At 40.6% G+C, this 24924-nt stretch overlaps 3 protein-coding genes across 7 annotated transcripts; 2 read left to right on the top strand and 1 right to left on the bottom strand.

Annotated features, from left to right (window-relative positions):
- Positions 1–7388: 7388 nt before the first annotated feature.
- LOC103432906 (reticulon-like protein B16) lies at positions 7389–10610 on the top strand. 4 transcript variants are annotated; one of them, XM_008371129.4, is made up of 6 exons: positions 7441–7823; positions 9026–9206; positions 9339–9480; positions 9632–9701; positions 9915–10130; positions 10255–10610. In XM_008371129.4, exons 1-5 carry the CDS (start codon positions 7670–7672, stop codon positions 10079–10081), a joined length of 714 nt encoding a protein of 237 aa, XP_008369351.1. In that variant the 5' UTR covers positions 7441–7669; the 3' UTR covers positions 10082–10130; positions 10255–10610. The 4 variants fall into 4 exon arrangements, with proteins under 4 accessions (XP_008369350.1, XP_008369351.1, XP_070681012.1 ...); XM_070824911.1 differs by having other exon boundaries at positions 7523–7823; positions 9143–9206; XM_008371128.4 differs by having other exon boundaries at positions 7389–7823; positions 9915–10610.
- A 765-nt stretch (positions 10611–11375) lies between these two features.
- Positions 11376–22093, top strand: LOC103432897 (uncharacterized). Of its 2 annotated transcripts, none has more exons than XM_029105962.2 (13): positions 11376–11572; positions 11661–11825; positions 12175–12270; positions 12377–12511; positions 12631–12699; positions 12778–12874; positions 12956–13058; positions 19829–20036; positions 20245–20358; positions 20887–21018; positions 21239–21319; positions 21503–21619; positions 21886–22093. In XM_029105962.2, the coding sequence occupies exons 1-13, from the start codon at positions 11474–11476 to the stop codon at positions 21970–21972; spliced, it is 1503 nt and encodes a 500-aa protein (XP_028961795.1). In that variant the 5' UTR covers positions 11376–11473; the 3' UTR covers positions 21973–22093. The 2 variants fall into 2 exon arrangements, with proteins under 2 accessions (XP_028961795.1, XP_008369334.2); XM_008371112.4 differs by having other exon boundaries at positions 11439–11572; positions 11656–11825.
- Positions 22094–22539: 446 nt separating this feature from the next.
- LOC103432968 (phosphoglucan phosphatase LSF2, chloroplastic-like) lies at positions 22540–24285 on the bottom strand. The gene is made up of 5 exons (XM_008371190.1): positions 24219–24285; positions 23247–23296; positions 22916–23056; positions 22819–22871; positions 22540–22735 (listed from the first exon to the last, which is right to left on the bottom strand). The coding sequence occupies exons 1-5, from the start codon at positions 24283–24285 to the stop codon at positions 22540–22542; spliced, it is 507 nt and encodes a 168-aa protein (XP_008369412.1).
- Positions 24286–24924: the final 639 nt, after the last annotated feature.

Genomic DNA, 24924 nt, shown 5'->3' with positions numbered 1-24924 from the left:
TAGGTCTAAAAAAGAGGAGGCCTAGGCAATTTTTTTTCGAATTTTCGAATTTCTGAAAGAAAAAAAATATATATATATATATATATATATATATTGCTTCACACTATCTTGATCAAGATAGTGTGAATCTTTTGTGTTGAAGCTTTGTAGGTGAAGCTTTTGTAGATGAAGCTTTTGTGATAGGTGAAACTTTTGTTGGTGAAGCTTTTATGGGTGAAACTTTTGTAGGTGAAGCTTTTATGGGTGGAACTTTTGTAGGTGAAGCTTTTGTGGTGGGTGAAGCCTTTGTTGGTGAAGCCTTTGTTGGTGAAGCCTTTGTTGGTGAAGCTTTTATAGGTGAAGCTTTTATAGGTGAAGCTTTTGTTGGTGAAGCTTTTATAGGTGAAACTTTTATGGGTGAAGCTTTTGTAGGTGAAGCTATTGTGGGTAAAGCTTTTATGGGTGAAGCTTTGGAGTTGAAGCTTTGTAGGTGAAGCGTTTGTGTTGAAACTTTGGAGTTGAAGCTTTGTAGGTGAAGTTTTTGTGTTGAAGCTTTTGTAGGTGAAGCTTTGGAGTTGAAGCTTTGTAGTTGAAACTTTGGAGTTGAAGCTTTTCTTGGGTACCATGAATTGATTTTGCTTCACACTATCTTGATCAAGATAATGTGAAGCTTTTGAGAATTTGTAGTTGTCCTCCATTGATGAAGCTTTTGTGGTGAAGCTTTGTTGGGTACCATGAATTGATTTTGCTTCACATTATCTTGATCAAGATAGTGTGAAACTTTTGAGAATTTGTACTTGTCCTCCATTGATGAAGCTTTGTTGAATTTCCCAATTTCCTTTTTTTTTTTTGGGAAAATTAGAAATTTAAAAATGTGGGAGAGACAACATATACAAATTTTACTTCCACACTGTTGAGTAAGAGATTATGATGCAAGTCACACCTTGTAGTAGTCGAAGGTTTGGATGAACCATATAAATTGAATTTGCTTCGAACAGTCTTGATCAAGAGTGTGTGAAACTTTCTACGATTTGTAGTTACCCTTCATTGATGAAGATTTTGTTGGCACCATAAATTGGTTTTACTTCACATTGTCTTGATCAAGAGTGTGTGAAACTTTTGAGAATTGTGGTCGAACTCCTTTGATGAAGCTCTTGTTGGCAACATAAATTGGTTTTGCTTCACACTGTCTTGATCAAGAGTGTGTGAAGTTTTTGAGAATTGTGGTCGAACTCCTTTGATGAAGCTCTTGTTGGCAACATAAATTGGTTTTGCTTCACACTGTCTTGATCAAGAGTGTGTGAAGCTTTTAAGAATTGTTGTTGCCTTCCATTGATGAAGCTCTTGTTGGCATCATAAATTGGTTTTGTTTCATACTGTCTTGATCAAGAGTGTGTGAAGCTTTTGAGAATTGTGGTTGCCCTCCATTGATGAAGCTCTTGTTGGCACCATAAATTAGTTTTGCTTCACACTGTCTTGATCAAGAGTGTGTAAAGCTTTTTAGAATTGTGGTTGAACTCCTTTGATGAAACTCTTGTTGGCACCATAAATTGGTTTTGCTTCACACTGTCTTGATCAAGAGTGTGTGAAGCTTTTGAGAATTGTGGTAGCCCTCCATTGATGAAGCTCTTGTTGGCACCATAAATTGGTTTTGCTTCACATTGTCTTGATCAAGAGTGTGTGAAGCTTTCTACGAGTTGTAGTGTTTGCATTGTTACAGAGAAGAAAGGTCTGAAGCAGATGCAAGAGGGCTGAATAGCTTGATCTTCGTATGCCATGCACTGAAGTTGTTGTTGGCTTGCAATAAGACTTTGTTGGTGACTATAACTCTTGTTGGGCATAAGTGCTCCCCTAGTTGAGTTGTCAAGCTTGAGGGTTTTTTATTATTTGTGAATGCTAGGAGTTCACATGTACAAGTTGTAACACTCGTCTTCTGGTAGGTGGAATGAATGGTGAGTTGCTTTCATCACTTGGTTGGTGGTATGAATGTGAGTTCCTTCATCACCTTTCATCACATTTCATCACCTGGTTGGTGGCACGAGGATGAGTTCATTCTTCACCTGGTTGGTGGCATGAATGGCAAGTTGTCAAATGATATTAGAGTACAGGTTGTACATTTCATCATCTGGTTTGTGGTATGAAGAAGATTACGGGTGGTATATTTCATCACCTGGTTGGTGGCATGAAGATGAGTTCCTTCTTCACCTAGTTGGTGGCATGAGTGACAAGTTGCCAAATGATATTAGAGTACCGGTTTGTACATTTCATTACCTGGTTTGTGGCATAAAGGAGAGTACGGGTTGTACATTTCATCACCTGATTGGTGGCATGAAAGAGAGTACAAGTTGTACATTTCATCACCTGGTTGGTGGCATGAAGGAGAGTACGGGTTGTACATTTCATCGCCTGATTTGTGGCATGAAGATAAGTTCATTCTTCACCTAGTTGGTGGCATGAGTGGCATGAGTGGCAAGTTGCCAAATGATATTAGAGTACGGGTTGTACATTTTATCACTTGGTTGGTGGCATGAAGGAGAGTACGGATTGTACATTTCATCACCTGGTTGGTGGCATGAATGAAAGTACATGTTGTACATTTCATCACCTGGTTGGTGGCATGAGGGAGAGTACGGGTTGTACATTTCATCACCTGGTTGGTGGCATAAAGATGAGTTTCTTCTTCACCTAGTTGGTGGCATGAGTGGCAAGTTGCCAAATGATATTAGAGTACGGGTTGTACATTTCATCACCTGGTTGGTGGTATGAAGGAGAGTACAGGTTGTACATTTCATCACCTGGTTGGTGGCATGAAGATGAGTTCATTATTCACATTTCATCACATGGTTGGTGAAAATAAGGGCAAGGTGTCGATGCACATTGTAGCAAGTGTCGAAGACACAAAGTATGTTGAACCCTTTCGAAGCATGGTTGGCTTATGTATGGATGTGTTGGAATGTATGATGTTTATGTATGAATGTATTGGAATGTATGATGTTTATGTATAAATGTGTTAGAATGTATGATGTTTACGTTGATTGATGTGAGTGATGCTTATGAATGTTTTGCTATGCATGAAGGGATTCATGCTTTTGATATGTGAACCATGTTGGTTGTAACATTTAATATCACATACTTTGTGTCAAAGTACGCATGTTGAAGATCTGAGTTGGAGTATAAGGGTAGGTCAGCATAGACCAAGTGTTCCAATGCTAGGAACGCAAAAGACTCAGAAGAAGTTGTCTGAATTCTATCTTCTTTAAATATTTGTCGAATGGCTTGTGTGACAAAATATCTCAAGCAGTTGAGAGTCAAAACATTTGTAATGTGTATGCCTTTTTATAATAGCATTTCCTTCAGTACCTAGTCCTCCACTTTGAAAGAGTGAGGCTTGGCCCAATATTCATAATAGTCGACGGAACGTTCACCTCTGGTTGTCTTGATACGAACTTTTATCCCTCTTGTTGTAATGTGCTTGTTGAGAGTAAAAATCCTTATTCTTACCAAGAGACAGATACGTTTGGTGACTTAGCGAGTAGCTAAATGAGGCATGAGATGATGCAATGAGTATCTGAATGGCCAATATCTTATCACTTGGTAGAACTTGACCTCCACTTTCCACTTGTTGATAGGGGTTAACCATATGGGGGTTCCCTTGGTATGTCCTTGCTTCGGCAGATGCGTGGTTGTAAGCATGTGCCATCACTTTAAAGTAAGTTTTCCAAGTGTTGGCATTGATCATGTACTTGAAGAAACAATCACGTAGGCCTGCCGTGAAGGCTTTGAGGGCGGTCTTGTCATCTGTCTCATCGCAGCAAGAATACTCATGGCTGAAGTGACCAGCATACTCTCGTAGTGACTCGTCCGGCTTTTGGCGAATAGTGTACAAGTCATCTGCAGAATGCAAGTGATCGGTCTAGAAGATATGTTGAGAGACAAACAGTTTCCTCAATTCCTCAAATGCGTCTACTGTCTCAGGTGGAAGACGACAATACTAGTTTAGAGCTCCGCCAGAGAGAGTGGAGGGGGAGAGAAGACATCGCTCTTCGTCGGTGTGCATCCGATATGCCATGGTGGACTAAAATAGGTTAAGGTGTTCAATTAGGTTCTTCCTTCCAATATAGAGTTGTAAACCAAGCTTTTGTTTTGTCTTCGCTTGAAGGGGGTGTCGAGGATCCTTCTTGTGAGAGGGTCAGGCCTGGGTTGGTTCCAGTCAGGTATCTCGCCCTGATGTTCGGCCTTCAACTTGTTTACTTCCTCAATGAGCTGTAGGACAAGGGGGTCCTGAATGGAGTCATGTACCATTGGAATTTTCTTTCGTAAGTCTTTATCGCCTTTTGGAAATAGGAAAGTTTGAGCAAGGGCGTGTGGTTTTTTCTTGGACTCGCCATACTGACTTCTAGGACGAGTCTATCGGAATACCTCAGAGTCCCCTTATACCTTTATGTTCCTCTGGGACCTGTCGTTCATTCCCTAGATTGGCAGCTGGCCTGGGTCGTGGGAGGGGACCTAATCTTTCAGAAACCCTTGGGTCATTGATCTTCGAGCATATATGGAGGGGATTATCTCGACGTTGCTTTAGAAAGTCTCGGCAGTCACGATAAATAGCTTTCGATCCTTCCAACCCTCTTGCAATAAGGTGTCTTCCTCCACTTCTTCTGCTTTGGGTCGAAACATCTGGTTTGAGAGAAGTCTCATGTTGATCAATGTTTTGATGATTAGCTCGCTCCTCATCAGGGATACCCATGTCGAAGGGAGGTAACCCTCCGTGTTGGGGGGTACCCAGATGATGGTTGATAAGCTCGCGTGTTTAAGTACGCCTAGTTTCGTGGAGCGTATCAAAGAGCTTCTCATACTGCTTCTGGAGGACCTCATTCTTTATTGCTATCTTGTTGTTATGAGCTTCTAGCTCATTGACTTTAGCTTGAAGAGCAACCCTCTTTCCTTCATTCTTTCGTTGCTTCGCACTAGGTGGTGCAAGAGGGGTGTCATTCTGTGTTGTGGCTTCCTTCGCTCCCCATGTTGGAGAAGGATGCCTGGTCAAAAGAGAGTGTACAAATGGTGGAAACCAGTTTGGTAAAGCTGAAAGTGTCGTTCCCACAGACGGCACCAAATGTTGATGCGCAAAATCAGTGAGGACTTTGGTACAACGGAAAATGTTAAGTTTGTGACTTGCGCTAGATTGCTCCGGTCACTAGTATGGATAAGTATGTAAATGGATAGAGACAGGAAAGCAAACACAAGATGTACGTGGTTCACCCAGATTGGCTACGTCCACGGAGTAGATAAGTTCTCATTAATTGTGAAGGGTTTACACGAGTACAAAGGTTCAAGCTCTCCTTTAGTGAGTACAAGTGAATGATTTAGTACAAATGACATTAGGAAATATTGTGGGAGAATGATCTTCTTTTATAGAAGAGTTTTTAGCTTTGTTCTGACATTGACACGTGTCGTGTTGTGATTAGCTTCTGATGTCGACACGTGTCGCACTGTGATTGGCCTATTGGTTATAGTGAAACTCTTTTGGGTCCTTGACGGTATAACGTTGATCGGTGCTCAGTAGTTTCGGGATTGGTCAAGTATGGTACAAACAAACCTCTTGAATTTTTATAATCAGTCAATTTTTTTCTTGAATTTTAATTTTAGCCGGTTGCACCCTAAACTTTTATAAATAGCCAATTTCCTCCTTATGCTGGATTTTAAAATTTCCATCCAATTTTCCATCTATTTTGATCATCTGGTCAACACATGATGACCGTATGGTGGCATAAGAATGGAAGATTGGATGAAAATTGGATGAATAATTTTAAAATCTAAACACTATGAGGGAAATTGGCTATTTTAAAAATTTTAGGGGGTAATTGGTTAAAATTAAAATTCATGAGGAAATTGACTAGTTATAAAAGTTTATATGAATAATTGGCTAAAATTAAAGTTCGGGGAAATTGGCTAGTTATAAAAGTTCATGAGAATAATTGGCTAAAATTAAAGTTCAAGGAAAAATTAACAGCTTTATACAAGTTTGGAGGACAAACTTGCAAATACCTCTTTCTTATTTTCCGGTCTTTATTTAACGATCACGATTAAATCACTTTAATACTTAATGTTGTCTTATTAGACGAAAAAGAATCCTACTCCCTACTATAGATGGTGGTTAATTCTCCTATCTCCAAATTTTTCTCCTTTTAATCTTTTTTTATCTTCTTATCTGAACGGTTCCGATTAAACAACATCAACATTTTGTATTGTCTTTTTTGAGAGAAAGACAAAAATAAAAGTGAGAAAAGAGGGAAGGGAAATGAATTTAGAGGAAAAATAATCATACTCCATACTAAAGATGATGGTTAAGCCGTCACTTAAAAAATTTTATTTGAATATTCTATAGAAATCTCGAACCAAAAATAGAAAACAAAAAATGAGACTGAATCAACGACCTCTAAATCATATGTGCGACTATATCATGAACAAAGAAAACTCTCTCGATTGGGAATACGGCCAATGTCATTTTTACCGTTGGGAGTCTCGCTTTCTTTGCAAAGAATTTCATGGTGAATGGTGGATTAGAATATAAATTGTTTTGTTAATAGTTGTTACATGTTCATTTGTATTGAAGATTAAATATTTTATGTCTAATTGTCTACTACGGTCCGGCCAAATATCCAAACTTTATGGCACCTAGAATTTTGTAGATTTGAAAAACGTAGCGACTAAAAAGTTACAAGTTCGGATTCTCTTTCGGATTTTGCGTCACGAGTTGGCGGATTGAACAATTCGGCTTTTAGTTTGTGTTAGGTGACTGAAAAGATGGATTAATAATTACAGTAAAATTTAACATAAATTATCTGAATTTCTGAATTTGTTATCACTATCTAGTGAGATACTATTTATCACTATCCAGTGAGATACTGTTTGGTACGCCGACGGAACGGAACGAGACAGAACGGAATGGAAAGGAAGTTCCATGCTACGTTTGGTGTACGTACACTCCGACAAGTTCAACCTTACCTGAGCCATTGCCGATGAGTCCAACGTCATCCCTCACATCTTCCGCCTAATCCTTGCCGTCCCATCCCTCGAGCGACAGCGTCGGCCACGTCCTGCTAGTGGGTGGTCTTGAGGTTTTTGCGGTGGAGGGTGACAATCTTGTCGTGGCACTAGCAGGGAGAAGGAAGGCGGCGAGGGGAAGGTGGGGTTGGGTTCTGATGGATTTACTGAGATTGGGTTAGCCTGGGCTGCTGGGTTTATGATGAAGGAGAAAGAGGAGGCTACATGAGAGAGGGTAGACAATGAAATTAATAAAAAAGAAGAGGGGTATTGTTATCCAAAAAATTATAATTTTGTGTTAAAAAAAAGGTACAAAAAAATTTGACTAAAATCTATTCTACGAAACAATGCATTCCAGATAACTTGACTAAAATCAAGTCCCACTGCTTCCGTCCCATCCACGTGCCAGGTACCTGACTTCTGAGACCTCGATTAAAAATTTACAGATATATTTTTCCAAATTTCTTTTGGTACCCTGTTTTTGTCGTTACTCAATTGGACAGGTGTCCCGGCAAAGAATCCCGAGCAGACCAAAGTCTTCAAACGTCAGATGATTTAGATCATAACAGAGGAACCTGTTCTCTCCGTTTCAGTTCTTCGAGGAACACCGACGAATTTCATAACTCCGTACTCTTCGTTGCTTTGCTTGATGGAGAATTCACAAGAATTATGCAGCACAGAGGGAGATGGGGATGGACGGAAGGCGGTGCCTTCCACTTCTTACACCGCCGCATCCTGCGGCGCTGCGTATCGGTTGTTTGGCCGTCAAGAGTCAGTGCACAATTGCTTGGGCGGCGGTCGAGGTGAGCAAAGATTGAAACTTTTTGTTTTATTTTGACTTGAATTATTGAAAGATTGAAACTTCTAGAACATTTCTGGCATTTGGGTTTGTGGGGTATCTCTATAATTTCCTTTCCATCTTTTGAATTTTTGGGGTTTTGTCACTTGATTATCTGCGAAAAACGAAAATGTTGTGCTTTTTGGGTTCTTGATTATCTTTGATGAAGCAATATTGGGTTGCATTTAGTTTGTAGAATTGATTGGTCAACTTGAATGTGGTTCTGGTTTGTCTTGAAGTGTCGATGTTGCCGGTTGATTAGAAATTAGACCGGCGTTAGATGGCGAGAGTCAACGGATGAGTAAAGGCGTAATGTAGAGGTTGCGGTAAAGAGGGCAGTTGATTATTGTGCTCTTTAGTTGAAAAGAATGTGTGGTTAGTTGCAACTGCTGGAGGAAAAAGGATGACTGAAAGTTAAAGAGGAGAAGAAGGAGGGTTTAAGCGATCCATGGCATTCTTGGAGCGGAATCACTTGCATTTTTTTAGTGTAGGAGAGCGCTGTGTCGCAAAGCTTGCTTCGTGAATTAAGTGCTAGACTTAGGGAAACGGAAGAGCAAGCTAACTTTATTGGTTTCGTTGAGTTAATTTGCATCGTATTGACTCTACCAGCACATTCCTTACAAGAGTCGAAGTATCGTGAATCTGTGATAGAGGAGCAAATGCCATCGTTCCATAATGCAAGGTTTAAGCACAGCATATTTGTGTTATGATCTGATGCATGCAGACAAGTTTGAATCTGGTAGATATATCCTAGGCTTCTAGTTGTGCTCACCCAGTATGCCCCATTGTCCAGTTGTTTGGAATATCACATTTGCCTCTCAGTATGTGTGTACAAATTGCCTGGTTCTTTTCCTGTCACATTTGCTCTTCCTGAAGAGTCTTTTGTAAATAGCAAGGCTTGTTGTTCCCTCGTTATTCATTCATGCATATGTGAACAACTTGAATGTAGGAGTTGGATTTTAAGTATCTGAATATTGTAGTGACTGACCCGAGAATGGTTTTCACTTGTTAAAATAGAAAGTATCAAGTTAGTTTACATGAAATTGGCTGCCAATATCACTGTCTTACATCATTTCTTACCTGCAGCGTGTCTTTGCATATATGCCTATCTTGATTTGTCAACATTGTCTTTATTCTTTTCTTCACTGTATCTCTTTTTCTTTTTAGCTGCTGATATTTTGTTGTGGAAGCGGGGGCGTGTTTCCTTTGGCACTATCATTGTTGCTACAGTTTCCTGGCTTGTGTTCGAGCGGTCTGGACTATCATTCTTATCAATTTGTGCAGATGTCTTGCTGATTTTGGTTGTACTCTTATTCCTTTGTGCCAACTATGCTGATTTCAGAAATAAGTAAGAATTTCTACCCTCTTCCCCGGTATTTTATTACCCTAGAATTGGAACTGTTTTCAATTAGGATAACTATCATATTCCCTAGAATTGGGACTGTTTTCAATTAGGATAACTATCATATTCTTTGTGTAGACAACTGCAAACATTACCGGAGCTAGTTGTATCAGAGGAAATGGTTCATAATGTTGCAGCGTCGTTCCGTGTTAAAATCAACAATGTGCTGCTTATGGCTCATGACATCACTCTTGGCAAAGACTTTAGACTATTCTTCAAGGTCAGTATTAATGTTACGATAATAATACAGGAATCGCTGGGTTTGAATTATATTTGCAGGATCTATTTTATTTCTGAAACTACACGGTGTTCACATGCTACTTTGCATCTGTAGCTATTACTGTCTTACCAAGCTACTATATTTTTGACAGGTGGTGGTTTGTTTGTGGCTCTTGTCCGTCATTGGCAGCTTTTTCTCCTTCTTTACGCTTGCCTATATCGGTGTGTGCTTCATCCTCCTGGGACTATCAAATGAATGATCCGTGATGTCTTGTATGGGGTTTTATTGGTATTATTTGGTATATCATGTAGCTATATGCAATGTTTGTATGACAGTTCTCCCTTCCCGATTTTGCTTTACTATTCGTTCAGGTCTGAATACATTCATGTGTCTTGTGACGTTTTATACTAAAGAAAGTTCTTTCGTGGTCGCAGGTTCAATCTTGTCGATAACACTTCCAGCCTTATACAGCAAATATGAAGAGACCGTGGATAGGTGTTGCGGAAAGATCCACCGGCAGTTTTCAAAGCATTATAAAATAGTGGATGATGGTGTTTTCAACAAACTTCCCAGAAATGTACCCAAGGACAAAGATTCGTAATCCGGATCATTTAGATTCAGACGCTTAGTCATCAATATCGTACTGTCAGGTTTGATATTTCGTTATAAAGTCATTGATATGTTGCATACTTCGCTGCCGCTTCCTCATACCAGGCCTGGCATAATTGTCCATTCTTTTCGTTCATGTTCCGTCATCTGTACGCTGCTTTGTAGTTGTGTTGGTCAGGATATGAAACTTGAGGTCTTCTTCAACGAGTGAACATTTCAATTGGCAATCTATGATATGCTTAATTTCACCATTTCGTTGCACGGTACAAGTCTGAAAGTTTTGCATCCAGATACAATGACATAAAGTTCGTTGCGGTTACAAGCATGGACGGAGCCAAAGAAGGCTCACGAGTGGCAGATACCCCACTCGAGTAATTCGTTTGTTTGGTTGCATACTACAATTATATAATCCATATAAGTTAACTTTGAAGAAGATATATGTATCAAATATCCAACATACATTCGTTCTACTTATACTCTATATCAAATGTTATGTGAGCAATAGTGCTCTTGTTCTATCATTCAAATCGAAAAAAACTCTCTTCCACCTATCATGTACTTATATTTTTCTCATCACTTTGCCACTTTCCACTACTATATTGAAATTTTTGTAACATTGAAATTGTGATACATCATCTTTTGAAATCATCCTTAATATTATATTGTGTATAACCATACTATAATAAGGTTTTCTTAGTTGTTTTCGGTTGCCCCCACTAGAAGAAATTTCTGACTCTGTCCCTTACAAGTCAGAAAGTTTTGCATCCACATACAACGACATAAAGTTCGTTGCGCGGTACATGTTAGGCTCTGAACAATTGATTGACCTTGTTCACTGAAACACTGCAAACATCATCCGCGAACCAAACAAAGTGCACCTGCAACGAATATCGAATGAAAATGCCCGTGAGTTTTCAAGAACATTCAATTGATCAGGGGATTGATCGTATTAGTAAGGCCTTCCACAAATTCATCCATGAAAATGTAGGATACAAGCGTACATACCTCCTCTAGGTCATTCACAAACTCCTTAATTTTAGATAAATGTACTATGATTGCTTCATCGAACGGATATCTAGAATAATATGATAGTTAAGAAGAGATTAATCTGTCAGTCAGTCGCTTACAACTTAAATTAAGAAGTGATTAATCTAACAACAAGTCAATGTGATCAGATTTTAAAACTGACGTCACTGGTGTTTTTATTTAACATTTAAAAAAAATGCGTGGATCAATTTGAGACAAAAACAATAGATTGAGGGCCAAAGTAAAACCACCGAAGATTTCAGGGACCAAATTTTAATTAACTCTTCATTTTTCTTCTTCTTCGTTCTCTCAGACACCACTAATCGAACAAATCCAGTCCTCCATTTACACAGGAGCCATGAGCAGGTCCCGATTGGATACAATCCTCTCCACATTCGTCGTGGTGCACCCTCACGAGATCTCAGCTCTCCTCCACTCCTCATCCTGCTTCTTCTTCGTAAGCTCTCCTAATTCTCCAGTCCCTTTGCTAAATTTCGAAAACTGTGTTGTTTTTCTTTCAGCTAGATTTTGATTTCCCAGTGCAGATTTTGTGCGCTTACTTTGTAGTGCTCCCGCTGCGCGATGAGGGTGCAATTTCCTTAGGCCTGTCGAACCTGCCGAGCCTGTTTGTGGGGTCATTGGTCCTCACATCGATTGCCGCACCAGTTGCAACTCTCATCTTCTCTTTGCCCAACGTTTCGAAAGGCAAGGTATGTGTGTATTTCCGCCATTTTTTTTCGATATAGGGAGTTCGAAATTGTGGTAAAGATTTGATTATTTTCATATGGGGTGTCTCTGTAACTTTATAGTTTTGGTTCAAAGGCAAAAGCGTGTAGCTAGTTCATGCCAGATTTTGATATGCGTGTGTTTCCGCCATTTTACGACATGCGCAGTTCGAAATTGTTGTTTTTGTGATAAAAATTGATTCTTTTGATATGGGGTGCTTCTGTAACTTGATAACTTTTGGTTGAAGAGTAAAAGGGTATAGCTGGTTCGTGCCAGGTTTTCGATGTGTTTGTTTGCGTATCGCTCTGTAATAGTCGCTTCTTGAAATTCCAGGCTTTGGTTTTGATGCTCAGGTTTTTTAGTGTATCACTTGTTGCATTCTTCTTTCTATGGCGTGCTTCGTCAGCTGGATCACAAGCTGAGGTGAAGGTGAGATGATATCTCATTAGGGTACAGTTTGTTTCTGATTTGTTTGCTTTTTACACTCTTGAAATATGTTTGTATTTTACTGAATGGTTCCCTTGTGTATGGCTAGGGCTTGGTCAGTATAGACACCGCGTCAGTAAATGACGAAAAGGTTGTTGTTAATCAAGCTGGTACAGCATATTCTGTAGCATGGGAGAACCTTGGCCGGTTGTATGTCTCGGTCAGAATTGCATTGTTCCTCTGGGTATGATGAATATATCTAATTGCTTTTTTTTAATATCTGTTGGGATCTATTTCGGATATGTAAAGTAATTTGTTTATCAAACTTTATGTAGTGATAAAAATTTATGCTTTATTTTGAAGATTGCCCTACTTAATCTAATTACAATTTCCTCGACTTGGGCTAGAATAATCGATGTCATGGACTTTGAGGTATGTATCCTATCCCTGCCACACAAATGTGATTGCAATACGAATTTTTGTTACACTTGTAACTAGATGTGTATTCAGTCAGGTTCAAGATTATTTGGTTTTATTGGTGCCGGTGCCACACTAGGCCAGCTTTTTGGGTCATTGTTTGCGACGGGAATGGCTAGGTTGGGGCCATGTATGTTTTCTTATTCAGTCTTTTGGAATTTGATAGTACCTGCGTGTGATATGTCTTAAACCATGGATTGATTTGTTGCAGTTCTACTGCTATTTTCTGCTTTATTAATGGAGTTCGCTGCCCAGTCATCAAAAGGGATAACCCTGGATTTATCTCATTTCCCTGAGGAATTATCTCCCATCAGGTTAAATCATATTATCAATTTCATTTGGCACTGGAATCTGCAATATTGTTGCATGAAAAAACTAAATATTTTATAAAGCACAGACTAGAGTCAAGACACCGAACTCTCTGTTACAATTTGTAAGCGACTAGATACCAAAGAAGGAGAGTTGGATATCTATAAACTAGCTAGAGCAAGGGACAAGAAGACAAGGGACCTAAACCAAGTGAGGTGCATCAAGGATGAGGATGGAAAGGTTCTTGCTACAGATAACGCGGTTAAAGACAGATGGAAAGGTTATTTTCATAATCTTTTCAATGAAGGACATGAAAGGAGTGCTTCTTTAGGGGAGTTGAGTAACTCAGAAGAGTGTAGAAACTACTCTTTTTATCGTAGAATCCGGAAGGAAGAAGTGGGTGTAGCTTTGAAGAAGATGAAGCATAGAAAAGCAGTAGGCCCAGACGATATACCAATCGAAGTGTGGAAAGTTTTGGGAGAGACAGGTATAACATGGCTCACTAACCTTTTCAATAGGATTTTGAAAACGAAGAAGATGCCGAATGAGTGGCGAATGAGCGCTTTGGTGCCTATCTACAAGAATAAGGGCGATGTACAAAAGTGCATGAATTATAGGGGTATTAAGCTAATGAGTCATACAATGAAGCTCTGGGAGAGAGTCATTGAGCATAGATTGAGGCAAGAGACACGGGTTTCGGACAACCAATTCGGGTTCATGCCAGGACGCTCAACCATGGAGGCAATCTATCTCTTACGAAGATTGATGGAAAGATATAGAGATGGGAAAAAGGATTTACACATGGTCTTTATAGATTTGGAAAAAGCGTATGATAGGGTCCCAAGAGACATTCTTTGGAGGATTTTAGAGAAGAAAGGAGTACGAGTAGCATATATCCAAGCTATACAGGATATGTATGAAGGAGCAAAGACTACCGTAAGAACTCATGAAGGACAAACCGAAAGCTTTCCCATAACTGTAGGATTACATCAAGGCTCATCCTTAAGTCCTTACCTTTTTGCGTTGGTAATGGATGAGTTAACAGGACATATTCAAGGTGATATTCCTTGGTGTATGCTTTTCGCAGACGATATAGTGTTGATAGATGAAACTCAGGAAGGGGTAAATGCAAAGCTTAACCTTTGGAGAGAAGTGTTGGAATCTAAAGGTCTTCGCCTAAGCCGATCAAAGACAGAATATATGGAGTGCAAGTTCAGTGCAAATGGAGGCCAAAACGAGTTAGGGGTGAGGATCGGAGATCAAGAAATACCAAAGAGCGACCGTTTTCGTTACCTAGGATCTATCTTGCAAAAGAACGGAGAATTAGATGGAGATCTCAACCATAGAATACAAGCTGGATGGATGAAGTGGAAGAGTGCATCCGGCGTGTTGTGTGACCGTCGTATGCCACTGAAGCTCAAGGGAAAATTTTATAGGACGGCAATAAGGCCGGCGATGCTGTATGGCACAGAATGTTGGGCGGTGAAGCATTAACACGTACACAAAATGGGTGTAGCGGAGATGAGGATGCTTCGTTGAATGTGTGGGCACACGAGAAAGGATAAGATTAGGAATGAGGATATCCGGGGTAAAGTAGGAGTAGCCGAAATTGAAGGAAAGATGAGAGAAAATCGGTTACGGTGGTTTGGACATGTGCAAAGAAGGCCTACTGACGCTCCGATTAGAAGATGCGACTATGGGACAGAGGTTCAGGGCCGAAGGGGCAGAGGAAGACCTAGGAAAACTTTGGAAGAGACCCTAAGAAAAGACTTAGAGTACTTGGATCTAACGGAGGACATGACACAGGACAGAACACAATGGCGTTCTAAGATTCATATAGCCGATCCCACTCAGTGACTTGGATTTTCCAAGTCTCCAACCAAGAAGTTTTCCTCACTCGGGAAATTAAGGGAACACTACCTCAACCTATATGCTCCACTCACAAAGCTTCAACATACAAGCTTCAACAAAAGAAAATTCAAAGAACTTAGCGAAGAAGGCTTTGGTGTATTTAACACAATACGTTGAAATGAAGGAAAGCTTATTTATTGATATCCCCGATATGTTACAAATATGTACATATACTTGAGTCAAAATAAACAAACAAGAGGGAGCCTTCACAAAGGTTGCTTAGGAGAAGTCTCAGCAGGCGGTAGAGCCCCAGAAAGAGAAGGCACCGGAGGAGGATCATTCGGAGCCTCAGTACTGGACAAAACCCTAGAAGGAGGAGGCATTAGAGGTTGATCATTTGGAGCTTCATTACGCGGTACAGCCCCAGAAGACGAAGGCAATAAATGCCTTTGGAACAAACCCACAAATCTCTGATGATCAAGTAAAACCTGACCATCAGATTCCTTCATCTGGTCAAGCTTCCTCTTCATGTTTGTAGCATAGTCATGTGCGAGCCGGTGCAACTGTTTATTCTCATGCTTGAGCCCTCTAATCTCCTGTTTGAGACTCATCACTTCAGCCGCCAATGATTCAACTTGGCGGGTTCGAGCAAATAGGCGTTGGGCCATATTAGACACAGAACCTGCACACTGAACACTGAGAGCCAGAGAATCCTTAACAGCCAACTCATCAGACCGTTTGGAAAGTAGTCTGTTATCTTTGGGAGTGAGAAGGTTCCTGGCCACTACCGCAGCGGTCATATCATTCTTCATCACGGAATCCCCAACGGTAAGAGGACCAGTAGGGGAGACGAAGGATGGGCGCCATATGTTGTCTGGAGAAGGCGGGGCTGCCTCTTCAACAAGGTTCAAGTCAAAACGACGGTCGGAGGGGCCAGACATTTTCAAAGGTGTTGAAGAGAGAAGAGGTCGGACAAATCAAGATCTTAGAAGTGCAAGAATGGAGCTTCTACTGGTGGATATTCAAGTGTGCTTTGGAACTTAATGTCAGCCCTTATAAAAATCTGCACTCGACGAAGCTTCAGAAATCGAAGAGGCGCCTGCTCAGAAATCGAAGAGGCGTTTGCTTTCTCAAAAGCTGGGCTGCTCAGAGACCACGAGGGTCGATCTCAGAAATCGAAGAGGCGTTTGCTTTCTCAAAAGCTGGGCTGCTCAAAGACCACGAAGGCCGATCTCAGAAATCGAAGAGGCTTGCTTTCTCAAAAGCTGGGATGCTCAGAGACCACAAGGGCCGATCTCAGAAATCGAAGAGGCACCTACTTTTCCAGCCTTGTCAGCACCTGTCACACGCACACTCAGCTTTGCGGAAACTATGGGCATTCTGTCGAAAATTTCTGATGAAGTAGAAAGCACATGAATCGTACTGTTCAATCACCCACTTCCCACACGCAACAGTAGCTCATGGGTACCACAGATAACTTTGCCAAAGTTCTCTGACAAAGTTGAGACACGTGAAGCTTGCAGCTCCCACTACATCGCTCTGACCAAGAAGGGTAAAAGAATTGCAAAGAAACAACACTAACAAAGTTTAAACACATAAATTTTGAAGGTCTAGCTACCATATTATTACCCACAAGGGTAAAGGAACAGTACCACTGCTGGATAATTGGAAAGTCCCGGTGTGTCAACCTCTGTGCTTCGTGGCAAGGTAGACTAGCAAACATGCCCAACCTGTACTCACATTCGAGAAAACACTCCCAACAAGATTGCTTGCTCCAAAATCGAAGAGGCACCGCCCTCCGAATCTCGAGAGCCAGACTCCCAACATGATTACTTTCTCAAAAATCGAAGAGAGGGTAAAGGAACAGTACCACTGCTGGATAATTGGAAAGTCCCTGTGTGTCAACCTTTGTGTTTCGTGGCAAGGTAGACTAGCAAACATGCCCAACCTTTACTCACATTCGAGAAAACACTCCCAACAAGATTGCTTGCTCCAAAATCGAAGAGGCACCGCCTTCCGAATCTCGAGAGCCAGACTCCCAACATGATTACTTTCTCAAAAATCGAAGAGAGGGTAAAGGAACAATACCACTGCTGGATAATTGGAAAGTCCCTGTGTGTCAACCTCTGTGCTTCGTGGCAAGGTAGACTAGCAAACACGTCCAACCTTTACTCACATTCGAGAAAACACTCCCAACAAGATTGCTTGCTCCAAAATCGAAGAGGCACCGCCCTCCGAATCTCGAGAGCCAGACTCCCAACATGATTACTTTCTCAAAAATCGAAGAGACACCGCTCTCCGAATCTCGAGAGCCAGACCCCCAGCAGGATTGCTTTCTCAAAAATCGAAGAGGCATCGTTCTCCGAATCTCGAGAGCCAGATCCCCGACAGGATTGCTTGTTCGAAAATCGAAGAGGCACCACTTTCCCAACTTCAAGAGCTGGATCTCCTTGGATAAAGCTTGTCTGTAATCTTCACACGCAACATCAGCTTTCCAGATACCACAGACCACTTTTTCAAAGTGCTCTGACAGGGTTAAAACATGTGAAGCTGGCAGCTCCCACTACCGTGCTATAACCAAGCAGGGTAAAGGAATAGCATTATTACTTGATGTTAGGGAGACTCCTATATATGTCGACCTCCATCCCTAACGGACAGGCAGACCTGCAAAAATGCTCAACCCTTTCTCTTATCTGAGAGGGCACTCCCAACGAAGCCTTTTGAAATATTCAGCTTTCTTTCCCCCCGATAATACCTCTGTAAACAAGCTATACTAGAGCAAGAATATCTCATATCATCAGGGTTAAAAGCAAGAGTATCCCATATCATGCTTTTTCCCTGTCTTTTCCTTTGGCCTTGTTCTTACCTGCAAGACAAGGAGAAAGAGAGCAATCAGTCAGCACTTGGAATCAAGCTTCCAACCAGGAACTGACTGCCTGGAACCCCTTACCTGATTACTTACCTGGCATTGCTCTCGAGTACTCATCTTCAAAATCTTATGCTTCCAGGGAAGATACCGCATCTGCCTGAGGAACAAATAGGGCAAGTGAGAAGGATACAAGGAAGCATGTGGAGACAAGTGTAACAGCACACGTGCCGATACATCCACTACTCTGTCAAAAGCAAAAGTATCCCATATCAGCAGGGTCGAACGTACTCTAGATTTGATGGACTTGTTTTGACCCTCAAATTCTTCAGTCGGCCTTATACTCTGGAGGAAACCAGAAAACCCTCCAGCCCAGTTCAAGAATAAGCCTGTGGAAAGTTACTTCTTCAAAAGCAAAAGTATCCCATATCATCTCTCCTCATTTTTCTTCTCTTTATCCTTCATGCTGCCTGCAAGATAGGGAGAATGTGAACAATCAGCCGGAGCTCTGATTGCTTACCTTGTCTGTCACCTCTTTCAGCAGATCCCCTAGCTCGGCGACTTGGGGGACTCCTACTACATGGTTTGTATCGCGCTTGACCAAGCATGAAACTACAAGTAAGCTTCAAGTGAAATTGATACATTACCTTGTGCATCTCCACCAGTTACAGTTACCACCCCTGGATGGAGGAAGAGTACTTCCAGAGAAGATGCCACATCTACCTATGAGACAGATAAGGCAAGTCAAGACGATACCACACTCCGGTACTTAGAAGTTTCGTGGCTACGAGATCATTCTCCCACAATATTTCCTAATGTCATTTGTACTAAATCATTCACTTGTACTCATTAAAGGAGAACTAAATCATTCACTTGTACTCATTAAAGGAGAGCTTGAACCTATGTACTTGTGTAAACCCTTCACAATTAATGAGAACTCCTCTATTCCGTGGACGTAGCCAATCTGGGTGAAGCACGTACATCTTGTGTTTGCTTTTGTGTAAACCCTTCACAATTAATGAGAACTCCTCTATTCCGTGGACGTAGCCAATCTGGGTGAACCACGTACATCTTGTGTTTGCTGTCCTATCTCTATCCATTTATATACTTATCCACACTAATGACCGGAGCAATCTAGCGAAGATCACAAAAAGTGACCGTTTTCGCTACCTAGGATCTATCTTGCAAGAGAACGGATAATTAGATGGAGATCTCAACCATAGAATACAAGCTGGATGGATGAAGTGTAAGAGTGCATCCGGCGTGTTGTGTGACCGTCGTAGGCCACTGAAGTTCAAGGGAAAATTTTATAGGACGGCAATAAGGCCAGCGATGTTGTATGGCATAGAATGTTGGGCAGTGAAGCATCAACGTACACAAAATGGGTGTAGCGGAGATGAGGATGCTTCGTGGGATGTATGGGCACACGAGAAAGGATAAGATTGGGAATGAGGTTATCCGAGGTAAAGTAGGAGTAGCCAAAATTGAAGGAAATATGAGAGAAAATCGGTTCCGGTGGTTTGGACATGTGCAAAGAAGGCCTACTGACGCTCCGGTTCGAAAATGTGACTACGGGACAGAGGTTCAGGGCCGAAGGGGTAGAGGAAGACCTAGGAAAACTTTGGAAGAGACCCTAAGAAAAGACTTGAGTACTTGGATCTAACGGAGGACATGACACAAAACCGAGCGCAATGGCGTTCTAGGATTCATATAGCCGACCCCACTTAGTGGGAAAAGGCTTTGTTGTTGTTGTTGTTGTTGTATCTGTTGTTTCTCCATATTAAGTAAATTATGAGCTATTAGAATGTCGTAAGTGATCTTGTCTTGGAATGTTATTTCATGGGTTCAGACATGCGGTGAATTTTCGTGTGCCAATTAAGTTTGAAATTTCTTGGGATTCAAATTATTTAGTGAATTTTCTTTCAAACTATTTCCAGCCCAACTGCAGTTGAACAATCCTGAAAAACTATAAGCTTGCATTCTTTGAAGTAACATGTACAATATACAAGTTGTTATATAACTTTATTTCTTGACATGGTTTCTTTTTTTCATTGTTAGAGAATCTGACCCCGATCGGAAGAATGAGTCTGATGGGCAAACCATGCACAACAAGGGAAATTCTCCCAAGTCCCCTACTCCGGTGGTGAAGCCTCAGATGTGGACCATTTTAGATGGATTTTGGCTTATATTGTCATCATCTTACTTGTTGTATGTGTCCTTGTTCCTGTGGTTGAGTGCAGTTATCTCTTCATTCTTCTATTTTCAGGTAAGACGTCACAAGGTCTAACTTAATTCTAAATTAGCGTCTCTAGCTGATACTATATTACCTGACTTGACTCAAAATGGATTCTTGTCTGCGGATATGTTGCTCTCCCCGTATATTTTTATTTTCCGTTTCTCCTGTTTTCTGTGTCCCGTCTTTCATTCTTTCTGTCTTTCAGCTGATTTTTATCTCTGATTTTTTGTAACTGCAGAAAGTGAGTGTAATTGCCATGACTGTTACTACCTCTCTTGGAAGAAGAAAATTGCTGGCTCAGATAAACAGCTTTATTGCTGTTTTTATCCTTGCCGGACAACTTACCATAACAGTAGGCTGTTCTTCGGAGATTTTGTTTTATAGTTGATATTTTGTCTAGTTTCTATGGTAACTAACGTGAGATATCCTTTGTAGAATATTTTCTTAGCTCATTGCTTGCTAAAAGCGGGTCCTTAGTTAGTTTCATGTATGCAGCTGCTTTTAACATTATCGCTTTTCTGCTTTCCTGCTGAAGTCAATTTAGTGTCCTATCCTGTTATGTTTCTGAAGGAAAGAAAGCTTGTCTCAGGCCTGGAGGAGGATGACTTATGATCAACACGTTCCTATTTCTAGGTGTCACAAGAAAAATTAAAAATTCTGAAAGCAAATTAGAGAGTGGTTATAGTGCGGACTTTTTGGTTTTGGTAGTGGTTATAGAATGAATTTTGCTTTGAAAGTGCAATGCAACTGATCTATGACGTTGTTAAACTGTTTATTTACTGTCATGAAATTCCAACAAATGTTTCCACAGATGTGTATGCTTTGTATCATACATCAATATTGGTATTTGGGTATAATCACTTCGTGTGTTTTATCACAGGGGCGTTTTCTAACTATAGTGGGGGTTACTACAGCTATATGCGCGGCTCCATTTGTTGCCTTCTTAAATTTGGTTGCTATTGCTGTCTGGCCAACTTGGGTAGCCATCGCAGTGTTTGAGACCTTGCGGAAGGTTTGTATTTTCTAACTTCTGAATTGCGATTTCCCTTTCACAGTTTATCTTATAGCTTAATCCAACCATGACGTCTGCATGTAATTTGCTAAAAAATGTTAATTTTATGTAATAAGCATAGGTGAACTTTCTTTCATTTGGATAAAAACGATGGTCAAAATCTCATATGAGAGGAGTGCGAAGTTGGATCTTACAGCTTTCTTTTTGTGTTTCTGTGCAGTTTGTTACTTATGTTCTGACCAGACCAGGTAGAGAACTCCTGTTTACTGTCGTCTCGCAGGATGAAAAATACAAAGCCAAGGCACGAGTTTCTGAATTCTTTTTGACATTTAAAATAATTTCGATTTGATTTCTTTGTCAAGCGTGTTCATCTACCGAGGATTTCTTATTGGTGCCCTATATTGCACTAATCATGTACCGTGAAATTTTAAGCAAATCACCCAACAATTTGAAACATTATTTAACCGAGTCCCTGATATTGCAGGTTTGCATCGATGTGTTTGTTCAACGACTAGGAGATGCTACAGCAGCAGGAATGTACAAGCTACTTTTCAGCACTCTTAACGGAAGAGCGCCAACCGTGTCTCTCTACGGCCTGCCTGTATGTTTGAATTTGGAAGCATTTGCTTTTTTTTTAGGAAAACTAATGAAAAAGGCTTGAAAACTTTGAGTTTTAACAATAAGGACAAAATAAAGGGTAAAGTGAATAGTATTAGGATTGATTTTTTAATGTAAAAATGTGGTTTTTCGTTAAAGTAAACAGTACCGGAAGCTTTTGTTAAAGTTCCTCTTTATTTTTTTTTTGGTTCCGGGTTATTTATCTCGTACAATGATGAACTAATGCTGATCCTCCTTGTTCTTCTCCAGGTCTGTTTGCTATGGATAGTTATTGCGTTTCATTTAGGTCGCCGTCAAGCTGAACTCGCAAAACTCCGGACACATTCCACTTCCTAATGTTTCTTGAACACATTTTTTTGCTGTTTATCTACTGTAAAAAAAACCGAAAATAACATCGAGCATGTTGGCTTGGAGATAGATGTATGATGATGTACGAAATGCAAGTTCTTTCAGCTCATGTGTGAGTAAATTTAGCAATCGAATAGTCACCGTTGGATCACTAGTTCTAAACTGAAACGAAACTGTACTGGGAACAAAACTGCAGTTAAAATTCTTGAAAGGCGTCCGGCGGATTGAGCATTGCCCAGAAATTAACCCGCCGCCTATCCCCTGTACCAACTCTATGCTGCATTGCGTTGATCAACAATGTTTTCAGCTTCTAATGGCATGGGAACCTGTCAATCATCGGCATACCTTCACAATATTAACAAGCAGGAGATTGTAAAAGGTGAAAGGGCAATTGTTCGTTCATGCGTAGAGAACGCCGGAAATCATACAATGCGAAAAAGTATGTTTCAGGGCAATTTCCGGCACCAGTGTCTTCGGACATGGCCCAAATGTTCCTGAGCACACTGTCTATGGTTATAAATTGAAGTTTAAGACGAGAAGTACTTACCGAAATGATCAAGTTCCGCGGAGAGAACACACGCGGTCTCTAATCAAGTTCCTTTCCCAATCTGCTATGTCCTCAAATGCATACTCAGGAAGATTCTCAAGGGGCTCTTTCCATGGATCTTTTTTGGTCAGATAGTAGGTAGCTCCGCTTATCGCCATCTTACTTGGCCCGCAAGGTCTCTTGGAAGTAAGACTGACTGTGTAGCTATCAATTTCAAACAATTCGTTAACTGAAGAAACGGAAAATCTCAATGCCATTTAGACTTCATCGAGGCCTCAATACTTCACTGGAAGTCCGGAACACTAAAACGGCCGTAAAATGGTCCGGCATTGTGCGATTTCTTGATGGAAAGAAGCAGAAATATGTAGAGAAACAAGGACTCACATTCATTCCAAGGAACCAGTATATGTAAGCAACTGCAACAGCCGGAGCCCTTCCCAAACCAGCAGTGCAATGCACACACACTTTTCCTTTTCCCTTGGAGACGGCCCATTCGAGCGATGCAACTGCTTTAGGTAGACCATTCTGCAAGGAAAGAAAGATTATGTTATGCATGTCATTTTAGTATAAATATGGGTCTCCTCATGTGCCGGATTCCAAGTCATCGGTCATCAGTGTGCAGTTCATGCCTGAAAATTGAACACGAGCAATCACGTTAGTTGAAGCAACTGGAATCGATTGCATGGTAGTAAGGTACTAATTTCTCTACTCTTACATAGTACCGTATTTGTTCATTTTCTTCAACGTTTATCCCAAATGTAAAACCTGAAATTCCGGTCACTTAAACTTCACTTATCACCATTGTCCCTAGTCATTCCAAATTCGTAAAAAGACGTCCTGAATCACTAGTCACTTACAAAAAGAAACGTCCTAATCCTCGACAACTTCAGCAACATGTCATTGCTGCTGCTCAAAATCGTGGTAATCTACGCAGACTGATATCTGATGTGATCGTAAGTAGCTAATTATTCGAAGTTACTGCAAAGTACTGAACTTTTCGCATCGCCTATCAGATACAAAAACAGTTTTCTGGACCAAAAAGAAGGAAAAGAAAAGGAAAAACAGTTTCTGCAATGCAGTGCATACTTTCTTCTTGTGACACCCGCTCCTCCATTAGGGGAATAAAAGTTGAACTGGTGCCAGAATTTCTTACAGAAAAGGTGCAATGAAAAGTTAATAGTTACTATCTTAAAGCACTAATCCTACATTTAAGTAGAGATCAAAAGTGTGCAACTGAGTTATAATATATAATCTAAAGTTTGTACACATGAACTAAAGACCTACAAATGCTCCAGTTAAAAGATACGACTATGAGACGGAGGGTCAGAGCAAAAAGGCGAGAGGAAGACTTAAGAAGACTTTGAAAGAGACTAGAAGACATAGAGTACTTAGAGCCAACGGAAGACTTGATGCAAAACTGAGCGCAGTGACGTTCTAGAATTCATTCAAACGACCCCACTTTGTAGAATAAGGCTTGGTTGTTGTTGTAACATAGCCTTAAATTTGGTTTGTATAAAAATTGCATTTAGCGCTTTCAAGTTTCAATCTTTAGATCAAACCACACAACTAATCAGAAAATAGAGAAAAGCCCACAAAAGATAACAAAATACAGAATCATCAATCCATCAAAAGTGAAAAGCAAGCCGAAATTACAGAAATGTAAACGTGGGGAAATTACGAGACTGACCCAGATCATGGTGGTACTCGTAGGGGTTCCTCATCATCTTCTTCATGGCAGTGTTGTACTCCTCCATCGTGTTCTTGGAACTGGAGGGTCTGCTGCTGTGGGTTTCTGGGAATCCACAATAAATTTGTTGGGTTTCTGGGAATTATTGGAACCCATTAAATAATTGCATGGAGACCTTTAAAACGCATCGTTTTCAAGCGGAGCTATGAAGACTGAGCCAAAGCAACTGTTGCCTACACTTGCCATTTCTCTCCAGTACTTCTTCTCCTCCTCCCTCTGGGAACCAGAGAATCATACCATGCAGATAGTTTGTCCAAAATGCTCCTTACAATTCAAATAAAATTCCTAATGTGAGGCCAGTGGATCTTCCAAGTTCCAAGATGATATTTTCTAACACAACAGATTGGTTTGGGATCATAAAATCAGGTTGCTCATGGACCATATTGTTGGTTCGCTAACAACCAAAACCTTTCATCATTCTATTTGAGCATGTGGCTTTCAAGTCTTCACCTTTTGTCTACAGCCATGAAATGGTTGACATCTAATATTATAACTTTTCTAAATCGTTGCATACAGTAGTTGATAAAGCACGGATTTTTCCTGCGATGTTTTCCTCGTGTTTACAACATTATGTGAGTATGACATGATTGTATACGTAAATGTGAGATGTTTGATGCAAGTTTCCTCGACTTGCATGGCAAATATT

The sequence above is a fragment of the Malus domestica genome, chromosome 07 (assembly GCF_042453785.1).
Source record: "Malus domestica chromosome 07, GDT2T_hap1".
Lineage (NCBI taxonomy): Eukaryota > Viridiplantae > Streptophyta > Magnoliopsida > Rosales > Rosaceae > Malus > Malus domestica.
Note: the sequence above shows the minus strand (reverse complement) of the source record. Positions and strands in the feature narration are given on the sequence as shown.